Source organism: Sorex fumeus, unplaced genomic scaffold (genome assembly GCF_029834395.1).
Source record: "Sorex fumeus unplaced genomic scaffold, SorFum_2.1 ptg000196l, whole genome shotgun sequence".
Taxonomy (NCBI): Eukaryota; Metazoa; Chordata; class Mammalia; order Eulipotyphla; family Soricidae; genus Sorex; species Sorex fumeus.
In genome coordinates, this window is record NW_026606253.1 from 62,403 (window position 1) to 89,451 (window position 27,049).

At 58.0% G+C, this 27,049-nt stretch overlaps 1 protein-coding gene across 1 annotated transcript; it reads right to left on the reverse strand.

Annotated features, from left to right (window-relative positions):
• Positions 1 to 1,865: 1,865 nt before the first annotated feature.
• Positions 1,866 to 25,090, reverse strand: LOC130017454 (CAP-Gly domain-containing linker protein 1-like). The gene is given in 14 exon segments (XM_056108161.1): positions 1,866 to 2,508; positions 4,898 to 5,014; positions 9,047 to 9,253; positions 9,534 to 9,644; positions 11,495 to 11,595; positions 11,598 to 12,195; positions 12,597 to 12,654; positions 13,657 to 13,760; positions 14,115 to 14,131; positions 14,134 to 14,311; positions 17,795 to 18,017; positions 20,145 to 20,269; positions 23,731 to 24,272; positions 25,006 to 25,090. Coding segments are annotated over 14 exon segments (2,646 nt in total). The 3' UTR covers positions 1,866 to 2,328.
• Between the last annotated feature and the right edge of the window lie 1,959 nt (positions 25,091 to 27,049).

The window sequence follows — 27,049 nt, forward strand, 5'->3', positions numbered from 1 at the left end:
CCCAAACCTGACTGTCCAATGGCCTCTGGAGGATGGCGGCCACCGAGCCGCCAAGGGGGAGCAGGTGGAGGGACAGCACCCTTTCCTCCCTGGAATGGCCCAGCGACAGTAACCTACTGCAGGGTCCAGATGCATTTCTGCCAAAAGCTACTGGATTCCGAGATTTGTGTCTGAGTCTCTGGGATCATAGTCATTCAGCACCTTAATCAGGACCCAGAGAGGCTGTTCATGGGCGGCGACTTGATGTCACGTTGAGACGGGGAGGAAAAGGCTGGCTCCACCCCCATCCCATGAGGTCCCCCTTGTCTCATCACTGAGGGCCCAAACCTGACTGTCCAATGGCCTCTGGAGGATGGTGGCCACAGAGCCGCCAAGGGGGAGCAGGTGGAGGGACAGCACCCTTTCCTCCCTGGAATGGCCCAGCGACAGTAAACTACTGCAGGGTCCAGATGCATTTCTGCCAAAAGCCACTGGATTCCGAGATTTGTGTCTAAGTCTCTGGGATCATGGCCGTTAAACAGCTTGATCAGAAGCCAGAGAGGCCGTTTGTGGGTGACAACTTGGGGTCTTTTTGTTTAGGAAAGGGCTAGCTCCACCCCCATCCCATGAGGCCCTACGTGTCTCGTCACTGTGGGCCCAAACCTGACTGTCCACTGGCCTCTGGCGGATGGTGGCCAATGAGCCACCACGGGAGAGCAGGCGGAGGGAGAGCACCCTTTCCCCCCCGGGGTGGCCCGGCAACAGTAACCTATTGTGCGATCTGGACGCATTTCTGCCAAAAGTTGCTGAGTTTCGAGATTTGTTTCTGAGTCTCTGAGATCATGGCCGTAAAACAGCTCGATCAGAAGCCAGAGAGGCCGTTTGTGGGTGACGACTTGGGGGTCTTGTTGGGGAGAAAAGGGCCAGCTCCACCCCCATCCCATGAGGCTCTTCGTGTCTTGTCACTTTGGGCCCAAACCTGATTGTCCTGTGGCCTCTGGAGGATGGCGACCAGTGGGCTGCCAGGGAGAACAGGCCAGGGCACGAAATCTATTCCCACCTGGGGTGGCCCAGCGCCTCTAACCTACTGCAGGGACTGGACACATCTCTGCCAAAAAACATTGGGTTTTGAGATTTGTTTCTGAGTCTCTGGGATCATGGCTGTTAAGCAGTTCAATCAGGAACCAGAGAGGCCATGTCTCCAATTATATAGCTGAACTGGAGGTGGTTTGTGGGTATATCTCCCACATATCTTTTACCTGTTTACTTTCTTGGTCAACTCTGCCTCAAGTTTTTGGGGTCTGGCCAAACGCACGGCAGCAATTTGGGGGTACCTGGAAGTCTGAAGGCGCCATCAGGCTGCTGATGCTCTCGCCTCACAGGTACAGACTGACCTGCTGGTGGCACCATACCCCCAACCCAGTGCTTCTTAGGGTTTACTCCTGCCTCTGCACTTAGAGATTGCTCCTGCCAGGACACAGATGACTGGATGGGATTCCTGCCATTGAACCCAGATCAGCCACATGCAAGTACCCTACTCACTGCACTATCTCTTTAGCCCAAGATAAACGCTTTTAAGAAAATGGTTTACAGGCCCAGAGCAATTGGGCAGCTGGTAGGGCATTTGCTTTGGCCAATCTGGCTTCAATCCCTGTAATTCCATATAGTCTGCCCAAGCACTGTCAGGAGTGATTCCTGAGTGCAGAGCCATGAATAAGCCCTAAGACATCACCAGGGGTGGCACAAACATAAAGAAACAAAAAGAAATTGGTGTATCAGAATTCCATTGTAGAAACTGTTTGACTCATTTGACTCTATAGTTCTTCACTGCTAGCCAAAAATCTTTTCTAAAGAAACCTGAGAATAATCAGTTATCACTGGCAAAAAATAAATAATTTTATTAAAGTAGATATAGAACACTTGCTTGCTCAAATTTTAATACTGCTTTACATAGTTTGTGAAACAATTTCAATAATGGTCATTACTAAAAATTTCAATGGATCCAGATCTTTCACTTGTCAGACAGCTGATAATCTCCAGAGGAAAATACATCAAAATCATACATATAATTATAGAAGTTCTTATTATACATGTAGCCTGGATGGTACATTATCACTTTTGACAGAACTAGAAAACATTCAAATAAAGAAAAATAGATTGAAACTGGATGATAAACTTCTGATGGTTGAGGTCCTTCATTCAATCTTTTTGTGGTAAGAAAATCCAAAATTAGTAATGTTGAATTTCTCATCATACATTCATCTAAAACCACAGTGAAAAATGTAAACCTTGTAAAGACAGTAAAATGGTTATTCTAGGTGTTTCACAAATAGCTGGTTATGTCATCCTTCAAGTGCTGGTGATTGCTGCACAGTGCAGAGAATGGGGTGGCCGGGCCGAAGTTGTCGTCGTAATTGTTGAGTCGTCCCCGTTCCCGTCGAGAGCCACCTCGGATATCATCTCCACTTTCATCTTGAGGTCCTGATTCTTTCTTTGGAGGTCCACGATCACGGAATTCAGGAAATCGATCTGTGTTAAAGGAGAGCGTGAGACGGTGAGCCATCTGCGGGAGCCATCGGAGCCCGCCACAGAGGAGGCTGGGCCCCGCTTCCAGTCCCCGCCCCAGGGTTGGAGGCAGCCAGAGCTCCCCTTTCCCTTCCTGAGCGCAAGCTCCCGGGTGCCCCAGGGAAGACCCCAGGAGGACATGCTGGGCCCCCTCGGTTCCTCTCAGAGCAGGGAGTCAAGAGGGCCTTCCCTCTCCTACAAAGACAGACTCACTTCTTTAAAATCCACGGGGCGGGGGGGGGGGGGAATCCCACTTTACAAAGGTAAGCATGACTGTCGGCACAAACATTCATGTTTCACTTAAAAACTGGCAGGTTTGGGTCTGAGTGATAGCACAGCGGGAAAGGTGCTTGCCTCGCACGCAGCCAACCCAGGTTTGATCCCTGGCATCCCATAGGGGCCACTGGAGAGCAGCCAGGAGTGATTCCTGAGTGCAGAGCCAGGAGGAAGCCCGGAGTATCGCCAGGTGTGGCCCCCAAAGAAAGAAGAAAGAAAACCATAAAGCTGACTGATTCTTTTTCTCCCTCGGGGCAAGTTCTGATGAGGAGTCTCTGAGAGTGCCCAGGCCCTCCCACACTGGAGCCAAGAAACACAGATCTCTCTTCCTCCAGGTGAAGAAAACAAACACAAAAAAACATGGAAATGTTCAGTTCCCAACAAGCCCATGCAGGGTCCACCTCCACAGCCCACATGCAAAGTTCACTTCAGCCCACATGTGCCGTCCAGGACAACGGCTGTTAAGTACAGAAGTGCAGGAAGTGAGGGTGTGCGGGAACTCCACAGGGCACTGGGACCCAGATGGTCCCCTTCCTTGGAGAGGATTCAAATTATAAAGTGTTGCAGGCCAGGTGGGATGGAAGGGGGTTTGGGAAGGAGAGACATCAAGGAGGCCCCAAGGCTGACTCCTGCCGCAGGCCAGACGCAAGCCTGGTGATGGTAGGTGCGGGCACTGGGGTCTGCAGCCAAGTGTGCACACCCCAGAAGACCCCACCCAGCTGTCTCCCTCGACAGGAGCAAGAAGCAGGAAGGCGGCCCAGAGGACCAGACTCCCCAGCTCTGCGCCCAGAGCATGCACAACGTGGCCGGGACAGCCACATGTTGGTGGACGTTTCCGTTTGCGACCGGACCTTCCTGATGGGAAGGAGGCCCTCCAAAGTGGTGTTCGACTCTGGCAAAGTGAAGATTTGCCAATTTTATGGGAGCCCGAAGCCCAGGTTCTGGGAGAGCAGCAGGAGTAAGGGCTGTGGAGGGGTCTGGCTTCTCGGCTCTGGCAAGGACGTGACCCCTTGACTGAAGGGATGTGTCCTTGTCCATGGGGCCTTTCACTCCGTAAGCATCACCTCTTGTGCTGGGAGCATGTGGGGATGGGGTTCCGGCAGCGTGTGCCCAGCCCCTGGTTCTCACGCGCGCCAGGTGAGCACCGCCCCTTCTTCCTCAGCTTCCTTCTTTTTGGCTTCTTTTATTGTGATTAATCAATTCATTTGGGGGGGGGGGCTTTTGGGTTACAACCCATCGTTGCTCAGGAGTGACTCCTGGCTCTGCACTCAGGGACCATATGGGATGCCGGAGATGGAACCTGGCTTGGCCACGTGCAAGGCAAACACCCTACCTGCTGTGCTGTAGCTCCGGCCCCACTCTCGGATATTTTAAATGGTAGGTATTCCCCGACTCTTTTGAAGCATACACGCATATATACATATGTACATGTCTGTGTATGTATACATGCTCATCTATAACCTTTGTGGGTCGTCAGTTTGGTTTGTTTGGTGCGGTGGGGACTATGCCCTGGCTCTGTGCTCAGGGATCACTCCTGGCGAGGGAGGAGCAGCCCAGGCCGTCAGCAGTCACTCGAGCCCGGGAAAGTGGGGCTGTGTGGTCAGAGGGCACTGGCTCGCCTTCTCACGGTCATCAAAGAGCCTTGAAATGCTGCGTATGTCAACACATGTGGCTTCTCTTCCTGTCCCGGCCCAGGCTCTGGGCGAGCTAACTGGGGCGTCCAGTCCCTGCCGGGCTCCTTGCTCCGCCGAGCAGTCTGGGAGTGGTCAGCTGTTCAGTGATCTCGCCAGGCCGCCCCATGTCCCCCAGATTCTGTGTGGTCACTCCACGCAGCACCTCCCCAGGGGTCATACAGGGGTCATGCAGGGGTACACTTCCCCTCCTGTCCCATGCGAGAACCAGGGACCAATTACTCCTGGCAGTGCTCAGGGGACCAGATAGGATGCCGGGGATTGAACCTGGGTCTGGCGTGTGTAAGTCAAACGCCCTCCCCGCTGTGCTATCGCTCTGGCCCAGGATATAGTTTCTCTCAAGGCTGAGGCCGGGCCTACACGCCCTGGTCACCACCATCACCCACCTCATTCTGCAAGTTTGCATTGGTGTTCCTGGTGTCCTCCAGGGAGGCCAGGGTCTCTGTCTTCTCCTGGGACAGTTGCTGCATAAAATGCCTGGCATCTTCCGCTGTCTGCACAGCCTGGAGAGAGAAACCTCGTTGAGCCAGGCCGGGGGGGGGGGGGCAGGGAGGGGTTGGCAACAGTGGCACAACACAGCGCGAAATGCCCCACAAACCACCCACACCTGCCACAGTGGCTCCGGCCCCGCTGGCCGCCGGTTCATCCTGCGGGGACTCACGTCTGAGCCGCTCAGCAGCAAGACTGACACCCAGAAACAGCCCAGGGCTCCCAAGAGCCTCCATTCCTCACACAGAATAAAAATGACATGAGCGGACAGCTAAGCAGGCCTGGGTGGAAAGCGTGGGGGCGGGGGGGAAGGAGAGGAGATGTGAGCAGTGAGCACAGGTGTGGGAGTGGGAGAAAGGTAAACCCTGAGTGAGGTGGGAAGAGAGAACACCTGCCCGGCACCAGGCACCCTCGAGTCCAGGCTGCCCTGCACCGGGCACACTGCTGGTGGCACAGGGCACCCCCGAGTCCCAAGTGAGCAGACTCAGGGCAACCGCTCAAAGTCCCCCCGGAAGACACTGCTTTGCTTTACAACTTAGTGCCTCTCTCATGCCTTCCCTTACGTCTTGAAGAGCCACAGTGCAATCTTCCGTGAGAACTCCCCCCGGAAATGAACATACTGTCCTTTCTCGGTTTTATTCACAGCTTATGCCTTGTCCTAGAGGTCACCAGGCACGTGGTGACGAGCTGTCCCTGTGCCCGCAGCAAACAGCCCGTGACACACGGGTTCCGTGGGGGTGCACCTCTCCTTGTGCCGACGAAGAGCAATCCTCTTAACCGCTAAAAGGGGGTGCCCAGGGCCAACGGGGGTCGGGCCTGCTCCACTTTACCGTAAAAGACTGCAGCGTCTTGAGCTCTCTGATCTTGAAGGTGAGCCTGATCTTGTCCTTCTTCAGCATGCGGTTCTCCTTCTGGGCCTCCAGGAGGTTGGCCGAGACGTGGCTGCTGGTCTGGGCCAGCCGACTGACCTCCTTCTGGAGGAGGAAGTAACTGCCGGCCAGCTGCTCCTTCTCCCGCAGGCACTCCTCCTGCCGCTCGGCGTCAAGCGCCTCCTTGGCCTGCAGCACGCTGGCGTGTGTCTTCTCCAGGCTGCGGGCTGCGTCCCTGGCCTCCTGCAGCGCCGCCTCGAGGGCGCCCTGGCTGGCCGCCAGCCCCTGGAGCTCCTGCTGCAGCACCTCCAGCTCGGCCTTGTGCACGGTCTTGGTGGCCTCGTCCAGCTGCGTGCGCAGGCAGCTGGCCTCGGTGCCCAGCAGCTCCTTGGCCTGTAGCGCCGCCTCCAGGCTGGCGCCCAGCTTCTCCTGCTCCTGGCGCAGCAGGTCCTTCTCGAGCTGCAGCTCCTTGTTCCTCTGAGCCAGGCCGTCACGCTCCAGCTTCAGGGCCACGCACAGGCTGTCGAGCTCCAACTGCTTCTCGAGGGCCGACTCTTTCTCGGCCGTGAGCTCCTCGATCTCTTGCACCAGCGACTTCTGATCCCAAGCCAGCTCATGATAGGAGCACTGCAGCTTCTGGATGATGTTGTCCTTGTCCTTGGCCAGGGATAGGTTCTCCAGAACCAGCTTCTTGACATGCTCCTCCAGCTGGCCCCTCTCCTCCAGGCCCTTCTTACACTCAGCCACCAGGCTGCTCTTGCTCATCTGCAGCTCCTCCACCAGGGCCTGCAGCCCCACCTTGGCGACCTGCAGGGCGTCGTTCTCCGCGCCCACCCTCTGGAGCTCCTCCTGCACCGCCCTGGCTTCTTCCAGCACTTTCTCTTTCTCCGCCTCGAGGGCTTCTCGGCCGAGCTGCTCCTCCTGCCAGAGCTTCTCTGCGGCCCGCCTGGCCTCGATGACCTTCTCCTTGTCGCAGCGTATGGCTTGGTTCAACAGCCAGAGTTTCCTCTGCTCTTCCCGCAGCGAAGAGTTTTTGGCCTCCGCTTCCTTCAACTTCAATAGCAATGACTCTCTCTCTGACTTCAGAGAGAGCTTCTCCTTCGCCAGCAATTGATTCTCTGACCTCAGGGCCCTGAGATCCTCCGACATCAGCTCAATTTCCTCTGATGTTATTAGGGAAGTTAATGACTACAGAAACAAAAGCGGGGAAGAACGGAAACAAGAATGAGATCAAGCAGGCACAAGCAAGCCAAGCACTTAATGTGGCCTAAACACCAGAAATGAAAATGGCAGAGTAGTCTTACCTGCACACGCGTGCATACGTGCATGCACACACAAGCACACAAACACGTGCGCGCACACAAACGCACACACACGCACACACACACACACTCGCAGGATGGAGAGGCTCAAACACAGTTAACTTCACAGGGTCAACATATCTACCTGCCTATTTTGTGGATGGGGGCCCCACACCTGGTGGTGTTCGGGTCTCGCTCAGGGTTCTGTGCTCAGGGATCACTGCTGGCAGGGCCGGAGGACCATACGGGATGCTGGGGATCAACCCGGGTTGGCCAAGTACAAGGCAGCACTACCCATTCTACTATCAGCCATTTTATTTTTGAAATGCCGTCTGAAATTATTCCTGACAGCTCCCCGGAAGTTTTAAGTACAGTTGGATCTTGACATTGGGGCATAAGATTTTTCCCCCCACTTCAATTATTCCATTACAAAATCCATCACTCTGTCATAGAAGGGATGCATTAAAAAACTAGTTTCCAGTACAATTCAAAGAACTACAAAAAGTATTTTGTTGTTGAACTTTGTGCAGGAGGGGAAGGGAAAAGCAACCATTGCTTGCAAAACGATTTTCACAGGGACAAACAGAGGCAGGAAATGGACTTAGTCCCAAAAGTTTTACACTTTATAGAAAATCCAGACTAATCCACCAAGCTTTGGAGACTGAAGCCAACAGGTTTTGCTTGCCAAACACAGTAACAACAAGTCTCAAAATGGAGACATTAGTGGGCCCGCTCGAGCAAATCGATGAACAATGGGAGGGCAGTGTTTGCAGAAATTTGGGAGGGGCCCAGGGGCTCCAGGAGGAGTGGCCGCACACGGGCCAGAGTCTCCCTCACCTGCTCTCCCTGCCCGTCAGCAACGGGTTGTGCGTCTTCGTTTCTGAGTCTCAATGCACACCATAGTTTAACCGCCATGTACTTTCCAGAACTTTCTGCAGCAAGGGCTATCTTCTCTGTCCAGCTCAGCAGCCATGAGCCGCAGCAGGCTACTGGCGTGCGCTGGGCAGCTGACCGCTGACGGTCAGGTTACTGGAATGGGACTGACCTGAGCATGCACACGAGGCTGCTGGCCACAGAACTGGGCCGTGCAGGTGGTCCAGAGAGGAGACGTAGCCCTGGCTCTGGTGCGTGGTGGAAAGAGGCCGGGCACCAACACACACGCGGGCCATGGCCGCCGCTCAGCAGCCCTGGTTTCCTCTGATGTAAGCTCGGTTCCGTTTTCTTTCCACTGGCTTATAGATATGTATACACACACATATACATACAAGCACATATATGTATAGGCATACACATATATGTATAAACTATACATGGGACCAAGTGTGTAAAACTGAAAATGTATCAAAATATGTACATATGAATTAAAATACACTTATTATATGGATATAAAGATGTACACATATGTACATGTTATGTATGTACACACATATATGTGTGTGTACATTATTTTCCTTCTTGTTTTGGGGTTCACACCCGGCAGAGGTCACGGCTTCCTCCTGGGTGCTTGGGGGACCACGGGGGATGCTGGGGATCCCCCGGTGGGTCACGTGCACAGCAAGTGCCCTCTCACTGCACTAGTTCCAGCCGCTTTATTTCTCCCCACTGAGCTTCGAACCTTAACATTTCTTTGATACATGAAAAAATGCCTTTGAGCAGTCAAGTGAAAACACGAAGGCCTGAACTTACTGAGCAAGCTAAAAACAAAACAGACAACCCAAGCTGGGGTCCCTGGGCTTCTATGTGCTCTGCCGGGCGCCCCGGGAGCAACCCCCTTCTGGCTCTCACAGGCGCCGACGGACGGAGGAAGTGTCTGAGGCTGCAGGCCGAGGCCCCCAACAGAGCCCGACCCCGAGACGGCGGCCCTGCGCCCACACACCTTGGCCTTGTCGGCTTGCGTCTTCAGCTCGGCCACCTCCCGCAGCAGGCTCCCGTTCTCCGCCTGCACCGCCTGCAGCTTCTCCTCCGCCTGCAGCCGCAGCTTCTGCAGGGCCTGCAGCGCCTCCTCGTGCTGCGCCTGGCTCTCCGTGGTGGACTTGGCGTGCTCGGCCTGCAGAGCCTGGGACTGGCTGCGGCTCACGTCCACCTTCTCCCCCTGCGGGGAGCCGGGGGCCACCATCAGCTGTGGGCCCCCTGCCTGCCCCCAGCACACACGCGCGCACACACACACACAACGCATACAATGCACACAAACACACAAACACACAAACATACCCGCACACACACGGCGACTCTGCTCACCAGCACACACACACACACACAATGTGAGCCTCAGAGGCGATAGGGCCGAGCTCGCCTGAGGAGGCTTCGCTTTGCCCTCAGCAATGTAAAGATCAGCGTCCGACTCCCCTGGTACTCACCAAACTCCGAAGCTCTTTCTCCAAAGCCTCCTTCACTCGACTGACTTCGTTCAAGTTCTCCTGAAGACTACGAAGCGCTAGCTCCTTCCCCTGCAGCTCCTCGGCCAGGCTCTCGGCCTACCAGAGAGACAAGGATGGAGTGAATGGACCAAGGGGACGAACAGGAACAGGAAGGGGAAAACAAAACAGAAAGCACGTATGAGAAGCCCATGACCCAACACAACCCCGAAAAACAGAGACGTGAGGTGAGTGCGATTGCCTGAAGTTCTCAAAGCCAAGGCCTTGGCGCCGTCAGTTCTGGTGATGACTGTCTAGTGGTTACTGAAAACGGCTCAAACAGAGGCGTTTTCTAGACCTACATTTGGAGTGACCAGAAAATAAGAAAGCCTATGAGAAAGACTGACTTTCCAGGGGCGGGGAGACGGCACAAAGGGCTGGAGTACACACCAGGCCCGAGTTGGAACTGCAGCACCACTGGGCGAGCCTGAGATCGGTCCACAAGCTGAAAGACCCACTACTGCTGGGCGGGAGGACCCCAGAGCCGAGAGCATGGCTTGGCGAGGAAGAAGGACGTAAGCAAGGGAGGAGGGAGGCTAAGGATACGAAGGAGGGAGGGAGGAAACAGGGAAGAAAGGGAAAGGGAGGGAAGGGAGGGAAGAAAATGTTATCTTTTTTTTTTTTTTTGGCCCGCTTGAGCTAATTGATGAACAAAGGGAGGACAGTGACAATGACAGTGACCCTATGGGATGCTGGAGATCGAACTCACGTAGGCCGTGTGCAAGGCAAATGCCCTTCCCACTGTACTATCACTCTGGCCCCCAAGATTTACTTTCTTGTAGTTTCTTGTCTGTGACTTTAAAAGTTTGAGGGGTTTCAATATGAAATTTAAATTGAAGAACCTCTAATCCACTAGACAGCAGAACGTGACGTTTGTTACATCTTGATGCGAACAAGTGGTTCAACTATGCCCTGCTGTGTCCTAGGAATTGATTCTGTTTGTTTCTGGAATGTCAGCTAAGGAGTCCTGAGTCCTGAGAGGAACTCCCGGGGGTCTCTGGGTCCTTCTGTTATGTCTGTCAGTCCTGTCTACAAATCCCACAGCCCTTCCATCTTGGCCAACAGAGAAGTTTCTTCAACAAAGCGCACAGCGCCATGGGGGTCGGTGGGGGGCGGCTGGGAGGGTGCGTCCTGCCACCACAATCCTATAGGAGTTAAAGGGCATTTTTCCAAGGGGCTCCTGGGTGAGAACTGCAGCTTCCTCGGCTTGGCCCAGATCTCACTGTCTTGTCCTTCCCCAGGGTCAGGGCTACCATGAGAGTCCATGTCCGTGGCCAGCAGGAGGCCATGCTGGAAGGCGGACTTGGCCCAAGCACCCCTTAGAGGCTGAAAGGGATGAAATCTCTGCAGGGCTGGGCAGGGGCTTGTGCTGCAGGCAGGGAGGGGCCGGCAATGAGAAATACCAAGATGGGCCACGTCACCAGCCCTGAGGGAGCTCAGAGGCTCAGAGGCATTGAGCACCAGCTGGAAACTGAGGCGCCTCGGGGAGAGGTTGGCAAAGCCAGTCACACGAGCAGGTGGTCAGCAAGGTCAGGGAAAGAACCCTGCGGCCAGACTTGAGCCCAAGGGTCTGGGCGGACTCGGCGAGTACGCAGGGGGCCTAAGGGGGGGGCAGAGGTTTGCTTTGGGGGCTCCTATCTTGTTTTCTCACTGGCCTTGTGAAGAGTTCTCAGTTTCAGAAAGACCCCAGACGGGCCCGATTAGCCGGGGCCAAGGCTTGCACGGCCTCTGGGTGCTGGGGACCAATGACAGTCCCAGAATCGTGCCGACACGTTCTCAGTCCCATCAGAGGGAACCGCACGGGACGTGACCGGGAGACCTGTCAGCACCAAGCCGGAACACGGCGGCGAGCAGACAGACACACAGCATGCAGGGAGCGAGCGTGGAAGTGGGCGAGGGCACCCGGGTACCAACCTGCCACTCTCGGCCCGCTTTGCATTCTCTAACTCCTGAATCTGCTGCTCAGCCACCTGGAGCTGCTGCCTGAGCTTCTCCATTCCCAATTGACCTCGGAACTGGCCTTTCGGAGCCCATCGAGCTGCAAGAGCTTCTGCTGGGTGGCCTCCAGCTGCGCCGTGGCGTCGGCCAGGGCCTGGGCTTGCTGCCTACACATGGCCCGCAACCCCTCCAGGTGCGTTACCTTCGTCTCCGCCTCCTGCAGCTTGTTCAGGGCGTCCTCCATCTCCACCAGGTGCTGGTCCTCGGTCTGGTCGAGCTTGGCCCGCGCGGCCTCCAGGCTGTTCTTCTGCTCCTGGGCTGTCCTGACCAGCCGCGACCTGAGCGTCTGCAGCTCAAAGGCGTGCGCTGCACGCTCAGCCACCTGCTGGGCCTTCGAGTTCTCTACCTCCTGCTGGTACTCGAACTGCAGCCTCTCCATCTGCATCTTGAGCTCGGCCAGCTCGGCCGCCTCGGCGCCCACGCCCCGGCTCACGGACGCCTTCGGCTCGCCCATGGCCTGTTGGTGCGGGGCGATGGCCGTCTCCAGCTTGGACTTCCACGGGGCGATCACGTCTGTGTTCTCCTCGTTGGCATGGTCCAGCTTAGTTCTCAGCCCCTCGTTCTCCTTGGCGAGCTTCTCGGAGGCCGCCTGCAGGGCCTTCACCTCCTTCTGGTGGGAAAACAAAATTTCCATGAACTTAAAACAGGAAGGAAAAGAAGCAGAAATAGAAATTATTCTTTTGCAAACTGACTGTTTGCTTTTTCTTGTTTTAAGGAATACCTTCCAATAAACTGGGGTTCTAAAGGATTTGATTTGTGCTGCTCGACTGAAAATCAAAGCTGAGGCAAAGGCGTAGACCCAACTGTCAGAACGAGAGGAAAACGCTCATCAACAGCAGCCTCCGGCCCCAAGGAGCAGAGGTGCCTCCGCCGGGCCCTGCCAGGTGCATGACCCCTGGTATCCCTGTCTGATTCGGAGTCTCCAGCAGAAGTGGTCCCGGCGGGGTCGGCCAGGCCACCCCGCATCCTTGCCTGCACCCTGCAAGCCTCTGGGACCTGCCCGGGCTTTACCTCCAGGTCGCCCTTGGTGATGGACTCCTCTTCGACTCGGAACTGGAGGTCCTCCACTTTCCTGTGGGGGAGAGGGAGAGTTGTGAGGGGCGTCACTGCTGCCCCCCTTGAGGGCCACCATCCTGTAGATGCACGCCTGACCCAGCCCCCGCCTCCACACACAGGAGGGCTGAGAGAGTCAGCGAGGGCCAGAGCGAGAGTACAGCGGGCAGGGCATTTGTCTTGGCACGTGGCCGTCCCGGGTTCAATTCCCAGCATCCCATTATGGTCCCCTGGGCAATGCCAGGAGTAATTCCTGAGTGCCGAGGCAGGGAGCATCGCTGGATTGACCCAAAAAGAAAAAAAAAAAGTCAGCGAGTCCCCTCGGCTGTGAGCACTGGGTGGTACCCGCAGGCTACAGGAGGAAGCTCTGTCGAGCCAACGCCAGGCGCACTGTCATATCAGCCTTTTCTGCCTCGCAGCTAACAGAGGTGGTTAGAGACTGACCAGGTGCGCGTGCCAGTCCCTCCCAGCCAGCGCCTGTCCCCGCATCGGGACAACAACTGAGCCCCTGGGGGAGAAGCAGCAAATGACTCGGGGCCAGGGCGGGGGGGCAGGAGGGGCTCCCAGGGGACGTGGCGAGTTCGGCATGTGGAGCTGAGGGGCTGAGCCGGGCACTGGCAGTGCCCCTGGGCACCACACTGCCGGGAGCCCATCTGAGAAGACCGTCTTGGCCGGCACCCCGTGTCCGTCTGTCTGCAGCCTGGCCTGAGCCCTGCCTGTCTGCTGCCGTGCCCCATGGGTGCTGCGGGTTTCCTCCCGCCCAGGATTAACCCCAGGGACTCCCACAGGGCCCCACTGGGATACGACAGTTCCCGGCCACCCAGCACAGGTCTCCTGAACACCAGGCCACGTGGACACAGCAGGGAGGGCCGGGGGTGGCTGGGCTCCAGTGAGCTCCCCCCATCCCCCCCAATGAGGCCACTCTCAGGACTGGGCACCCGCTAGTTTGTGGTTCTCACAGCCCTGGAAGGCCAGGAGCACCCCACCCGAGGCAGCCCCCCAGCTCCTGGCACGGCCTCACCTCTTCTCCTCCTCCAGCTGGTTCAGCAGCTCCACCTTCTCCCAGTCGGTCGCTTCCAGCATGGCCCGCAGCTCGTCCATCTTGGCCTCCAGCTCCAGGACGTGCTGTGGAGGCAACTGCGCGTGAGTGTCCTCGCCCGCCCCCGACAGCCCTCTGTGGGCTGGCACCGCCACCTGCCACCGCGGCATGCTGAACACGTCTCCCACCTAAGCTGCAGCGTTTCTGGAAGGCCGGGGGGGAACCACACCACGAAAGCACCAGCGGGGATAACTCGGCGCTCCCTGAACCCCCACGGGGTGAGCAGAAGGTGCATGCGATCAAACCACGCGCCGGATGCCACCGCAACGACGGCAGACGGGGACCCACGGCCTCTCCCTGCACCGCCTGCACCAAGGTCGCGCCCAGCATTTGCCGCAAGCGTCTCTTGGCCCCGGCACTGCCGTCTGCACAGACGTCACCTGGTCGTGCCCGTCCCAGCCAGGGCCAGCTCCTGCTCTATCTCCCCCACATGGCTCGTGGCCTTGGCCACCTCCACCCGCTCCAGGTCTCGCTCGGCCAGCAGCTGCTCAATGTGCTGCTGCTTCTCCTTCAGCGCCTCCTGGAGGGCGGTTGTGCTGGAGATCTTGCAGGCATAGCGAGAGGAGGTTTCTGGCAACTGCAAAGGAAAAAGAGACGTGAAGGGGGTGGGGGTGGCGGACGCGGGCATGCACACGGCTATCCTCAGCAAAGCAGATGGAGCAGCGCTGCATCCGTGCATATGGGCCAGCGACTCTCAGCAGAAGCGTCTTGAAACCTTCCCGAAGGTCCTTGGACGGGACCTGGGCTCCACTGACCTCGGGCCTCGTGGGAATCCAGAGACTCTTCTGCAGAGCCGGAGGCAGCCCCCTCCACAGCCCGCTCTGGCCTGAGCTTCCTTAAGGCTGAGCCCTTGGCATGAGCTTGAGGCCGGCTCCAGCATCTTCAGCCTTGCAGGTCCGTCAGGGTCTCCCAGGGCAGCCTGGCCCTTCTCTCTTCCTCTTCCTTCCAGCTCACCTCGCTCTCCCCAGCACCCGCCCCAGGCCTGAATAGCAGTAACCAGAGACTCTTGTCTCTGGGAATGGCCCCGTGCTCCTGAGGGTCACTGGGTGTGACCCCATAAAAGACCCCTGTGCCATCTGCCTTCGAAAGGGGGGATGAGAGGCTAGAATGGTAAAGTTGCGGGGAAGGCGCTGGCCTTGCACGCCGCTGCCCGAACTGGATCCCAGGTACCCACCCCATAGGGTCCCGAGCCCACCAGGAGTGAGTCCTGAGTGCAGAGCCCGGAGGAAGTCCTGAGCATTGCTGGGGTGTGGGCCAAAATCCAGGAAAAAAAGGAACAAGTGGTGGGTGAGCATGTGTGAGGGTTCACGCCCAGCGAGCAGGACAGCAAGGGCAGCTCAGGGGAAGACCAAGCACAAAGGGAAGGAGAGAAGAGGCAAAGACAGTGAGGAGGGGAGGGGAGTGGGCTGGAGGGCCGCGGGGACCGGGGGTCCTGTCCGTTCTGTCCTGGGCTCGTGGTCACTCATGGTCGCTCTGCAGACCAGTTTCCTTGCGGCACAATGGCCCCTGCAGGCGGGGACACAGCGGGACCTGGTCTTCATTCTTCAGGCACACGGTGGCGGGCGCTGGGGCGGGGGTGGCCGAGGACGTCCGCTCCTTCTGCCCGGCCACGCCTGACCCATCGCCCTGCTCTTGCCGCTTCCCTGCATCATCTGAGCTGCTGCCAATTGCCTGCTGACTGACGGGCCCAGCAGGGCCCAGGCTGTCCACTGCTGCTTTGCCTGCTGCGAACTCTCGAGCTACCTGGTTCTGTCCGGGGAGCGGGTCATCCTTGCCTCTGCGTAAGGATCTGGCCGTGACTCCCCAATACACTTAAAGTATATTGGTCAGATTAAATGCTCTCCCCAGGGCCAAAGAGATTTCTTTTTTGGGGGGTGGAAGGTGCTTTCAGAGGTTCAAGATCCAGCACTGTCAGGAGTGACCCCAAGAGCAGAGAGCCAGGAATAAGCCCTGAGCACCCCTGAGTGTGGCCCCAAAACCAAATAATAAATAAATAAAATTTCTAGGAGCACACGAGCTCTCCGGCCCAGCCATGTGCAGTGCTGCCGGGAACTGCAGTCAACTCTGATTTCAAGGGGTGGCTGGGAAGAGCTTGACAGCCTTGGGGGTCTCCACCAAGACCTGGGCTCAAACCCCCTCCACCGGGAGCAGCCCCCAAGCACCACGCCTGGAGTCCCTGAGCACTGCCAGGTGAGCCCCAAAACCAAAGAGCAAAAATAAACTAGGAAAGGTGGGCGGCGGTGTTCCCCGAGCCTCCTGGCCTGAGCGGGTGGGGCCGGCTGGACGCACGCGCTTCCTGGGCCCGAGACAGCTCCCTGAGGAAACGAGCACGGGAGCGAACGGCTTCTTTCAGCCAACCGTGGAGACCAGACTGCGAGGTTCAGGCGCCGGAGCAGGGAGAAAGCAGCACCCCTGGTATGGGGGGAGGCGGTGCTGAGGGGCTGGGCAAGGTCGGGGCCACGAGCTGAACTCAGGATGTTGATGCCAAAGCCTCTGCCCTGCGCATGGTGTGTGAGGCCCCAGGCTCCATGCCAGCAAGGCCGGACCCTCTGTGGGAGCCTGGTACCTCAGAAGAGCAACTCAGCCAACACGCGAACCGGGAGGCTCCCCCAGGGCACGCACGGACCTGTGTGCATGTATGTATGCGTGCACGTACGTTCCTGTGGGCATGTCTACACACAGCTGTGTGCGTGCGCGCGTTGTGTCTATGCAGTACGTGCCTGTGTGTATACACCCATCAGCCTGTGTATATACGGTATGCACTACGTGTACATGTATGAGTGCCTGTGTGTGTGTGAACGCTTGTGTGTGCACGTATGGAATTACGTTGTGGAGGTATACTTCCATGAAGCCACACAGACTCATTCTATATTCCTGTCATATGTGCTAACGGTGATGTGCAGTGTAGGAGTGAGCTCCACCCTGCGTAAAGATATGCAAGGCAGGGGCCAAAGAGCTGGAGAGCGAAGCCCCAGCGCTGCCCAGGCTCAATCCCGGAGGCCCGCCAGGAATAATCCCGAGCACAGAGGCGGGAGAAAGCCCTGGGCTCTGCCAGGTGTGACCCCAGAACAGAACAAAACAAGACAGCGGGGGGAGGCTGGAGATACGGCTCAGGCGTGGGGCTCTTGCTCGGAGGTGGGAGGCCCGGCTCAACCCCAGCACTGCAAACGGCCCCTTCAAGCACTGCAGGGTGTGGCCCACAGTCAAGCAGAAAAACAAAACCGAATTCCACAAACGGGCTGGCTCGCGAGGGAAGGAGAGGGGCTTCTGAGTCTGCTCCCCTCCTGAATGGCGAGGCGAGGGGAAGGAGGAGTCGGAAGTGAGGATGGAGGCAGGGCAGGGAAACCTGGTGGTGGTCGAGCAAGACAGGACTGGCCCCAGGCCTGTGCCCACGGCGCGCGGCCTCCTGGCTCCCGTTTCCGTGTCACCTGTTTTGTATCTTCCGTTGCACACACACTCACTCCCTCCTCTTCCGCATCGAGGGTCAATGCAGGGAGCAGAGGGGGCGGCAGGAACCGCAGCCCCCAGCAAAGCCAGCCCCCCGGGACACGTCTCCATCGTGGGCCCGTTTCCCTGTGGACAATATCTCAGGACACCCTTGCACAGTCGGACACACTTTAGTGTTTAGGACTCAGAGAGACGTGAGGGGAGAAGCCACGAGGCCCCAGCTTTGACTTGCGGCCCCGCAATGGACAGAAGTCAAGGCCCCTCTGTGTCGACAGGGGTGCAGAGGGACAGGAGGGAGCAGGGAGGGACGGAGAGAGCAAACAAGCAACGCCAAGTGCCAAGCGTTCCCCAGAGTCCCGGGTCCCGCTCTGACCCTCCGACGCCCCCTTCAGCTTCCCCACTTCATCGCTACGGCAGCCTGGGGCCGGAGACGAGCCCTGAGCACCGGAGGAAAGGCCCATCCCTGCTCCTGTCACCGGTGGTGGCTGGGAAGCCACTCGCCTGCCCCCCGGAGCTGCCCAGCCCACCCGGTCCTGTTCCGCCTCTCGCCCCTGGGGCCTGGGAGTCTGTGGGGGCCTGAGTATCGCACAGGGCGGGGGAGGGGGCTGCTTACTAGTTCCGTGTGGCTGGGCCTGCTGCTCACGGATGAGGCCACGGAGCTCACGGAGCTGAGCGAGGAGGCCGACGGGCGGCGCTTCAGGCTGGCGGGGGTGGTGGCCATCACACGCCTCGCGGGGGCCGCCTTGGCCTTGGCCGGCGTCGTGGAGGGGAAGCCGATCTTGGTGACTTTGTGAATGGGAGCAAACAAGCCGTACTTGGGCTGACACTGGAAGTACCTGCGGACAACGAGGAGGGGGGGACAAAAGACACCTTTGGCAAGAGAGACAGGCGCCGACCGCGGAGTCCACTGAGTCCCACAGTCTCACACCCCCACAAACTAACACGCTCCCACAGCCCCACACTCCCACACAGTCACACCCCAACCAACTCTCCCACACTCTCACACTCCCACTCACCCCAACAAACACACTCACACCCCAACCAAGACTCCCACATTTCCACAGCCCCACACTCACATACACTCACTCCCCAACAAACACACACACTCACACACCCCAACCAACACTCCCACACACTCACGCCAACCAACACACACTCACACTCACACCCCAACCAAGACTCCCACATTTCCACAGCCCCACACTCACACACACTCACACCCCAACAAACACTCCCACACTCTCACACTCCCACTCACCCCAACAAACACACTCACACCCCAACCAACACTCCCACATTTCCACAGCCCCACACTCACATACACTCACTCCCCAACAAACACTCCCAGACTCACCCGAAGAAACACACACACTCACATCGCAACCAACACTCCCACACTCTCACACTTCCACCAAAACAAACACTCACATTCACACCCAAACCAACACTCCCACACTCCCACAAACTCAAACCCCAACACACACACACACTCACACCCCAACAAACACTCCCACATGCTCACAGCCGCCCCACACTCGCACACACTCACTCCCCTAGAAACACCCATTCACACACAACCAACACTCCCACACACTCACACCCCAACCAACACACACTCACACCCCAACAAACACTCCCAGACTCACCCCAAGAAACACACACACTGACATCGCAAACAATACTCCCACACTCTCACACTTCCACCCCAACAAATACACACACTCACACCCCAACAAACACTCCCACATTTCCAGAGCCCCACACTCACACACACTCACTCCCCAACAAACACTCATACCCTCCCACAGCCCCACACTCACACATACTCAAACCCCAACTAACACACACTTACACCCCAACCAACACTCCCAAACACTCTCACCCCAATAAACACTCCCACACTCACCCCAAGAAACACACACACTCACACCCCAACCAACACTCCCACACTCTCACACTCCCACCCCAACATACACACACTCAGAGCACAACAAACACACCCACATTTCCACAGCCCCAAACTCACACACACTCACTCCCCAACAAGCACTCATACCCTCCCACAGCCCCACACTCACACACTCACACCCCAACTAACACACACACTCACACCCCAACCGATATTCCCGCACTCCTACACACTCACACCCCAACCAACACTCCCACAGCCCCACACTCACACACTCACATCCCAACTAACACACACACTCACACCCCAACCGATATTCCCACACTCCTACACACTCACACACCAACCAACACTCCCACAGCCCCACACTCACACACTCACACCCCAACTAACACACACACTCACACCCCAACCGATATTCCCACGCTCCCACACACTCACACCCCAACCAACACTCCCACACTCCCAACGTCCCACACTCACACTCACACTCACACCCCAAAAAAAAACACACTTACACTCAAACCCCAACAAACACTCCCACACTCCCACAGCCCCAGTCACACACACGCACACCCAACCAACACTTGCACGCTCTCAAACCAACAATGACACGCTCTCATTCCCTCACAAACATGCTCACACCCCCACCAACACTCACATGCTCATGCCCTCACCAACATTCACAGCCCCACACTCACACGCTCACATACACACACCCTCATACATACATATCCACACTCCGAAGCACACACATTCATACATTCACACACACACTCCCTCGCACGCCTCCCACCCCCACCGCGCAAACCAAGGGCGATTCCAAGCAGCCTCCCCGGCATCTGAAGGGCGACAGCAGGCCCGGGGGTTCCTGCGGGCAAGCACAGCTGCATGTGGGAGCCCCAGGCTGTCCCCACATCCCTGCAGGGTCCCCGAGTGCCACCGGAAGTGGCCCCGCCTAAGAACCAAGTGAAGTGGCCTGCAGTCTCCTCAGCGCCTCCCGGGCACCGTGCATTGCCCCAGGCTGTCTGGGGGGGGGGGCAGGAGGACCCACCTCGTTCCGGCCACGGCGCCATCGTTCTTGCCCAGCGGCTTGTCCAGCTCCACGCCGCACCAATCCCCCTTGGCGAAGTACGTCTCCCCGAGGAAGCGCACCACACCGGCCTCCACGCCTCCCACCTGCCAGAGGGACGCGGGTCAGGCACTCTGGACTGCGCAAAGCGCCCCCACCCCCGCGAAGGAACATTCTGGCTTCAGAGTAGGGATTTCCGGAAGAAACCCCAAAGGTCAAGGTGCCATTTCCCCCTGCAACCCCTACAGGGTGAGCAGACGCTGCTGCTCAGTGTCCATGCAAGGCAGCGGCGTTCACACCCACTCGCTTACACCGGTGGCCTGGCTGACCACACCCCTGGGAATCTCTGACCCAGGCCAGCCACCTGGTGTGGCGAGGGGGTCGCTGCCCCGTGGGTGTGGGAGCAGAGCCGTGGCAACCCCACCGCTGGAGAACAATTAAGCCAGAAACCAGCTAGAGGAAAATGACTGTTCTCATATCTTAGCGGAGTTCGATTTTCCAGTTCTCCTTCACTATGCCTTGGCTTGATGCTTGGCCCCCGGGACGCAGAGCAAAACAGAATCACAGCGCTGGACACTGACGGGAATGCTGACAGAAAGGGCCAGAGCACCGGGGGAAGGGCACTGGCTTTGTGTGTGGCCACCCTGGGTTCAATCTTCAGCACCCAAGATGGTCCCCCTAGCCCGCCAAGACTGATTCCTGAGTGCAAAGCCTGAGTGACCCATAAGCACTGCCAGGAGTGGCCCCAAAACCAAAAAGTCAAAACAGAAAGGGGGGGGAGAGAGAGAGAGAGAGAGAGAGAGAGAGAGACCTCAACTAATAATGCCTGAGAGCGCGGTTTTCTTTTTTCGGGTCTGGGGCAGGACTGGGTTCACGTGCTCGGGGGTCACTCGCAGCACGAGGGGTAGCAGCGTCACCCAGGACTGTCTCTGCGAGTCCTGAAGTGCCATGTGCAAAGGCCCTGGCACAGCCTCCGTGGCCAGGCGTGGGCCCTGGGCACTGTGAGTGTGACAAGGAATAAAAGAACAAGAGACAGGTGGCTGGGGTGGCGGCCCTGGGCTGAGAAGAGGCTGCAAAGTTCATCGGCGAAGAATTTGGCACAGAACATGCCGTCCCTGACCCGGAAACAGCCTCCTGGAACAGCACAGCTGGAAGCCAGTCACGTCTCTCAAGACCCTGACTTCATATCCTGGAAATATCATCTGCCCAAAACTGCCGCAAGCCTGTCTCCAGAACATTCTGTCAGAGCTCAGCTGGAGAGAAGGGAAGTGATCTCCCAAGGTCAGGAGAACCACCGCACATCAGCCCGGAGAAGCTCTTCACGGTTGGGCTCTGAGACGCCACAGGACGGACAGAGTGACCTCCCGCTCTGAGACACCATAAGACTGACTGTCCCACTCTGCGACCCCTGCCTACTTGCGAGCACAGACGGGACTTGAGGTCAGAGCTGGGCATTTCCAGTGAGCCCACTGAGGGTCCCTGAGTCTCCAGAGAGAACCAAAGTAGCACAAGCATGGGGGCAGTCTGTCCACTGCCAGTGACAGGGAGTGCCAGGGGCAGGGGACCGCCTTCCACAGGCCTAAGGCTGGAACAGCCGTCTCAGAGCCTCCGAAGGGCTCCTCCGAGGTCAGTCACGTAAACATCGGGGCCAGCTGGCGCAGAACCTGGACTTCCTGTGCGCAGGGAAGAATGGGGCAAAGGGCAGGAGGCCCTTTGGAGAGCCGGGAGGGCGCCAGCCCTGCACGGGAGCTTCGCCTCGGTGCCCCGAGGCCAGCCCCCACTCGCCACGGCCTCCTGACCACGGCTGCGTTAGGCCGTGGAGCGCCAAGCAAACCTTCCTTGAATTAGGAAAAAGACCAAAGAAAGTGTTTGGGTTTTCTTTTTTCCCCCTTCTTCTTTCAGAAAACAGCCATTATGCTGGTTGTGGTCCCCCAAAAAAACCCTCAAAAACTTCATTTTGAAAGGCGTGCTCGAGCTGAGGTATGGAGCGATGGAACAGCACAGCGGGCAGGGCGTTGGCCTTGCACACACCTGCCCGGATGTGGTCCCTGAGCACAGGGCCAGGACTCAGCCCTGAGCACCACCACCAATAAATGAATAACTGATCAGAGTTATTCACCGCAGAGCCAGTGGCAGTGTCCCCGCTCCCTTGTTCCAACGACACTGGTGTCCCTATGTCCGGGTGTGGACGGTTGTGAATGCAAGTTAAAAAAAAAAAGTCTTTTTTCTTCTTTGGGTCTTTGGGTCACACCTGGCGATGCTGAGGGGTGAGTCGTGGCTCTGCATTCAGGAATCATTCCTGCGATGCTTAGGGGACCCTATGGGATACCGGGGAACCCAGTTTGCTGAGTGCAAGGCAAACGCCCTCTCTGCTGTACTACTGCTCCAGCCCCCCAAACAGTCTTTAAACCGTGAGTCTCCTCCAGCTCCAATTCCCTCCCCGTGTTACTCTTTGGCCATCCCTGAACCCTGACCGTGACCCTCCAGGACCCTCCGAGGGCCACCCTGCGCCTGCACAGCTCTCCTCTCCGGCCTCCACAGCTCTGACACCGGCCTGGCGATGGCCATCCCTGTGGTCCCCGGGAAGCCACTGGCTCCGGGCCAGCCCCCAGTCTGTCTGGTCAGAGCCGCCCGCCTCAGACGTCCCCGAGGTGACTTTTCCCGGCCGCTTCCCACGGGTTCTGAAAGCGTTATTGAGTGCTTCTGCTGGGGAGAACAGTTGTCTATAGCCAAGCGCCTCTGCTTAGGGGAGCTGTGCAGAGGAATGGGCTTGGGGTGGACTGAGGATGCCATGTGCAGGGACCTGGTGACCCCCACCAGAAACTCATCTCACAAAGGGTGCCCCCTCGCCCCCACCGAAGGCCTTCCAGGAGCTGCTCAGAGAAACCCAAGAGCAGGTGCTGAGTCTGAAGATCGAGCAACCAAGACAGCAAAACATACTCCTGAGAATGTTCCGGAGACGGGTCCCTACCCGTGGCCTACCCAGGGTCCATCCCCGACACCCCAGATGGTCCCCTGAGCCCTACCAGATCCCTGAGTTCAGCACCAGGAGGAAGCCCTGAGCATGGCCAGGTGTGGCCCAAACACCAAACCACACACGTCTGGAGAGACGGCTCAGGGCTTGCGCACGGAATGGCCTGGAGCGGCTCGGGGTGAGCCCTGTGACGCCCCAAACACAAACATCACAAACCAGAGCAATGGAACCGATTTCCAACTTTGTTCGTTGGTTTGTTTTTTGAGTCACAGTCAGAGTGCTCAGGGCTTACTTCTGGCTTGGTGCTCAGGGATCACTCCGGGATGTGCTTGGGGGACTGTACATGGGACCAAGACTTAAACCCCGGGTCAGAGGCATCCAAAGCACACGGCCTCCCCACGGCATGACCCCTCCACCCTGTTTTGGCTAAACTGGTAAAACTGGCAGCATCCCCGCACGCATCCATCACGCTGGAAACTGCAGGACCAGGTGTCCTGGCTGCTCGTGCTTCCACCCAAACCGCGAGTCTGGGAAAGCTGATGGACCAGACAGGCGAATGGACACCCACCCGCGACCGCTGCCCTCGGCACTCACCAGCACCCGGTCCCCGAGCTTCAGCTCCTGCTCCCCGTTCTTGAGGGAGCCAGCCTCCGAGAGGTTGGAGATGGACTCGCTGGCCGTCCTGGTCAGGTTGCTGATGTGAGGGGTGGCCGGTGCCTCCTTCGCGGAGGGCTGGGGTGCCTTCGGGGCGGCCGCAGGGGCCGGGGCGGCCGACAGGGGCGGTGTGGCCTGGGCAGCAGGCGCTGGCTGCAGGCCGTTGGTCTCATCGTCGGCCTGCCAGCTCCTGCTCAGCTTGGACGGCCGGATGAAGATGCCCTTCAGCGGCTCGCACTGGAAGTAGCGCACACCCGCCACCGAGCCGTCGTTCTTGCCGATGGGCTCGTCCAAGACGATCCCGGCCCACTGACCAGGGGCAAACTGGGTCTCCCCGAGGAACTGGATGAATCCAGGCTTGTTCCCCTTCACCCAGACTCGTTCCCCGACCTGGAAGTCGTCCACAAACTCCTCCTGCGTCTCCGAGGAGGGGGCGCTGGGGGTTTTCTCCCCAGGCACGGACTTCTCAACGGGAGCAGCCGCTGGAACAGCAGAAAGGGTCAGAAGGGTCAGAAGGGTCAGGAAGGGCCTGTCCAGGTCCAGTTAAAGTGTGGTTGGGGGTGGCCACACCCAGCAGTGCTTGGGACTACTCCCAGCCAATGCCGGGGGCTGCTTGTGGTGAAGCCTGGCCGGGCCCGCCGTGAAGGGGACGTGCCTACCTACTGCAGCATCCCAGGCCACAGTCATATTTGGGCAGCTGAGGGGAAATCTTTGGACACACCCCGTGATGCTACGGACCAAGCCAGGAGAAAGCTCCAACACAGTGTCTTATTTCTGCTGTGTCCACTGGCCCATCTTCTTTTTCTTTTAGGGGGGGAGCACTCCAGCCAGTCCGCAGGGCCTATTTCTGGCTCTGCGCTCAGGGTCACTCATGTGAGGTTGAGGCTGGAGAGTCACATGGGGTGCCGGTTGCCCTCCCCACTGTACTGTGGCTACGGCCGGCAATGAGGCCCTTTAGTCCAGGTGAGTCCACCTCCCTCAGCCTGTCCCCAAGCCCGGGCGAGGGGGCTAGCAGTTAGGAGGGAGCGTGTTGGTCGCCTCAGCTGTCACCAGTTGCCGTGACACGAAAGTCACAGAACGTGAGACTCGTGTGTGAGAGCTGTCCCCAGAGCCATGAACGTGCCTACAGCTCAGGGAGCCCTTCCCGGGCGAGGACTCGGGAGGGGGTTCCCGGGTGGAAATGAGTCTCCCCTGGCCCGGGCTGAGCGCACTTACCGGCCGAGGGCGCCTTCAGGGCCCAGCTCCCATGCTTGAGGATCTTGGTGGGGGCCTTCAGCCCGCTGGGCCTCAGCAGACTCATGGTCAGGTGGTCAGACGCTGCCGCGGCCACTACCGGGCCCTGACTGTCGAGCCCACTGTGGGGCCTTCTGAGGCGCACTCGTTCTCAGGGATAAATCTCTGAAGAGCAGAGGAGAGAGTCTGTCTCACGGGAGCGACCACAGCAGCTTCCGGAGCCCAGAGAGCTGCCAGTCTGAGACTCGCCACCCCGAGTGCGACCCCCAGCCTCCCGCACAGCCCCCTGAGCCCACCAAGTGTCATTCCTGCACAAAAACTCAATCCCAAACAGACAAACAAACAACAGCAGATTCAGGGCCAGAGGGCAGAGGGGACAGGTACTTGCCCTGCGGGCAGCTGACCCTCACGCCCTCCCTGGCATCACACCCACCCCCAAACACATTCAGGAGCCAGAAATCGTCCCTGTGCACTGTGAGTGCCACTGACCACCTTCCCGTCCAGACACTGACTAGCCGGGAGGCGACTCAGCAGTGATGGCTGGTCTTGTGTGTGCATGTGTGCGTATGTATGTGTGTGAGAGGCCCGGGGTTACACACAGAAGCTAAGGCAAGCAACAGGCACACTTTTTTCTATGGGCTGAGAAGTGCCAGGGAAAAGGGCCCAGCAAGACTGCGCCAAAGGGGGGCTGGAGAGCGATAGCACAGTGGGTAGGGCGTTTGCCTTGCACGTGGCCGACCCAGGTTCGATTCCCAGCATCCCATATGGTCCCCTGAGCACTGCCAGGACTGATTCCTGAGTGCAGACCCAGGAGTAAATCCTGTGCATCACCAGGTGCGACCCAAAAAGAAAAAAAATTGCGCCAAAGGGGAGCGAAGGAGGTTTTGGCGTTTCCTTCGTTCCTTGTGACGGTGCCCAAGTTTGATAACCACAAGCCAGTATTAACTGCATTTCTTAACCCACAGAACTGAGGCAGACATGTGGATGGGGGAAGCATCGCCATGGCAATGGAACTCCGAGGAAGTCAACAATAGCTTCATGGCCACCAAAAGACCACCTGAGGGCACGGGACCCAAGGTCTGGTCAAAATTAACCCACATTAGGAGGCCCAGAGCAGGCTGGACCCCCCGAGGGAATAGGAACAAAGGCCAGGAAAGGAATTTCTAAGAGGACCTTGGACCACTCAACTCTACCCCCTTGGCAACCACCCTAGCAACGGACTCTAGGTAGCTAGAAACTCCCACCAGGGGCAGCCTGGGGAAAACCCGAGATTAGCCCCCTTGAACCAAGGGAGGGCGCTCATGTGTGCCCGAGCCCAGGGACTGCTCTTGCCTACGAGGTCGGTCATGTCACGGGCTTCTCCCCTCCTGAGGTGTGGACTTTCGGACCGAACGCAACCAGGCAACCTAACGTGTTCAGTGGCTTTCTGCGCCTCTGGAGAAGCCGCACTCTCTCTCGAGCGTGTTACTCCCTCCCTCATTTCCCCTTCCTAAAAGCCTCCAAATAAAATGTTCCTGCTTCATGCTCATCTCCTGAAATGATTTTCTGCGAGAAGGACAAAGGCCCGGGGGCCTGAGGAGGTCGAGGATCGACTCCCTTTCCCTGAAAAGGGCAACCCCTCACTCCGGCCCGAGACCCCGGGAAGGCCTAGTGGGTGTCGTGTGGCTGGTAGGGCTCGTCGCGCTCATCAGTGCCAGCGCTCCAGCCAGTCCCGGGGGAGTGACATCTTCTCCTCTGCTTCTCATCAGCCCCCCATGAGGGCCCACTGACTTCAGAGTCATTCCGTATTTAATAGAAAAGTCCGCAGGGGGCAGAGAGGCAGGACAGTGGGGAGGGCACTTGCCTTCTATCCAGTTGTCCTGGGCTCGATCTCCGTCAGCACAGGGACGTTAGCCGGCCAGGGTGACCCCTGGGCACAGCCAGGTATGGCCACCCCACCCCACCCCACCCCCACCCCCCAAAAATATATATATATATAACTACTAAAAAAACTTAAACGAACTACAGATTAAAAACTATCATACAC